The sequence below is a fragment of the Echinops telfairi genome, unplaced genomic scaffold (genome assembly GCF_000313985.2).
Source record: "Echinops telfairi isolate 266 unplaced genomic scaffold, ASM31398v2 ScPeMD7_655;HRSCAF=1070, whole genome shotgun sequence".
Lineage (NCBI taxonomy): Eukaryota > Metazoa > Chordata > Mammalia > Afrosoricida > Tenrecidae > Echinops > Echinops telfairi.
Window position 1 is genome coordinate 22,891,076 of NW_022104553.1, and position 1,451 is coordinate 22,892,526.

Sequence of the window (1,451 nt, forward strand, 5' to 3'; positions counted from 1 at the left end):
GGGGGGGGAGGTGGAGAGAGAGAGAAGAAATTAGTGGGGCATCCCAAGGAGGAACAATGTCCCCATGGCCTCACCCCTCAACCCCTCACCCTATCATGCCACCTTACTCCTGGGGCCACCACCACAATTGCCACCCATTGTCAAAGAGAGCAGGACGGGGAGGTGAGGCCCTGGCTGGGCTACAGGGTTGGGGGCCACAGCTGGGGAGAGCTGGGGGGAGGGAGGGGTCCCTGGCTCCCAGCCCAGAGCAATTTAGTAAATCAGAGGAAATACTGTCCCTCATCCTGTGTACACACACACACAGCCCTCCCACATTTCTGTTGAACACTGGATGGCTGGGTTGGAGGGTCTGGAAGCCCAGGCTCCTGGGACTGAGGCAGGAGGGACGGGACCCTGACTCTAGGGTCTGAAGGAGGATGGAACTGGCAGAACTGGACTCTAGGGTCTGAGGGAGGTTGGTGGCTGGGGATCTAGATTTTGGGGTCTGAAGGAGGAGGGGGCTGGGGATCTAGATTTTGGGGTCTGAGGGAGGAGGGGCCTCGGAACCTGGACTCCTGGCTGGGGGAGAGGGGAGGGGGCCAAGTATGTGCTCCTGGTTCCCACAGATGAACTAAAGCAGACACACTAGAAGCTTCCTACAAGGGCAAGGGTCCAGCCAGGGCAGGGTTCTTTCCGGCTGTCAATCAGGCTCCTGTCCGGTTGTCATGGTAGCACTGGCCTGGTCCACTGATAGCCAGCCAGGGTGGGGGAGAAGACCCACACCCCCTTCCCCCACCTGCCTCCAGGCTTCAGCTCTCTTCCCCTGGAGCCATTGTTTCCCCAGGGATGGGGGTGCCCCCACCCCCAGTAGCCCATCCTTCCCAAATCTTCGGTCCCTGGCCCCTCCTCTCTGCTGCCCTTCCCCAAGCAGCTGGCTCAATCAGTGCTCAGAATAGCCCCCCTCCCTTCCACCCCAAAATAACCCACAGCTGTGGCCTGGCCCCCGCGGGGTTAACCCTCCCTCTCTCCAGCCCTGCCTGGTGGTGGCTCACCCCTCAGCACCTCCCCAGAAAGGGACATCCCACTCCTGCCTGGCCTCTGCCTTTGGGGATCCCAGCCCAACCTTCTCAGGAGACTATAGGAAATCGCCAGTCCTCAGTCCACCCATACAGTGGTCGAAAGCGCATCCCCACCACCACCACCAGCACCACCCCACAACCCCATTTCTGCCCTGTCAGAGACTCAGGACACTGGGTCCCCAACCTCTCCCCACTGGAAACCCAAGGCCTGTCCTCCAACTTCTCCCAGAAAGACCCAAAGTGCTGGCTCTTATCTCTGGCCCCTCCTTTCTCCCACTCAGAAGTCCCAGTTCCCGGCACCTCCCAGACCCCCAGCTCTCTCCTCTCAGACCCAGGGCTCCTGACTTCACAGTCCACTCTTCCCTCAGATCAAAGAGTCTGGACTCCCACCAC

The 1,451-nt window shown here is 60.5% G+C and overlaps 1 protein-coding gene across 1 annotated transcript in view; it reads left to right on the top strand.

Annotated features, from left to right (window-relative positions):
* Positions 1 to 64: 64 nt before the first annotated feature.
* KDELR1 (KDEL endoplasmic reticulum protein retention receptor 1) overlaps positions 65 to 1,451 on the top strand; it is a 17,811-nt gene continuing 16,424 nt past the window's right edge. Inside the window, exon 1 of the mRNA XM_045292645.1 lies at positions 65 to 162. Coding sequence (XP_045148580.1) covers positions 65 to 162 — 98 coding nt within the window. The remainder of the gene's footprint in view (positions 163 to 1,451) is intronic.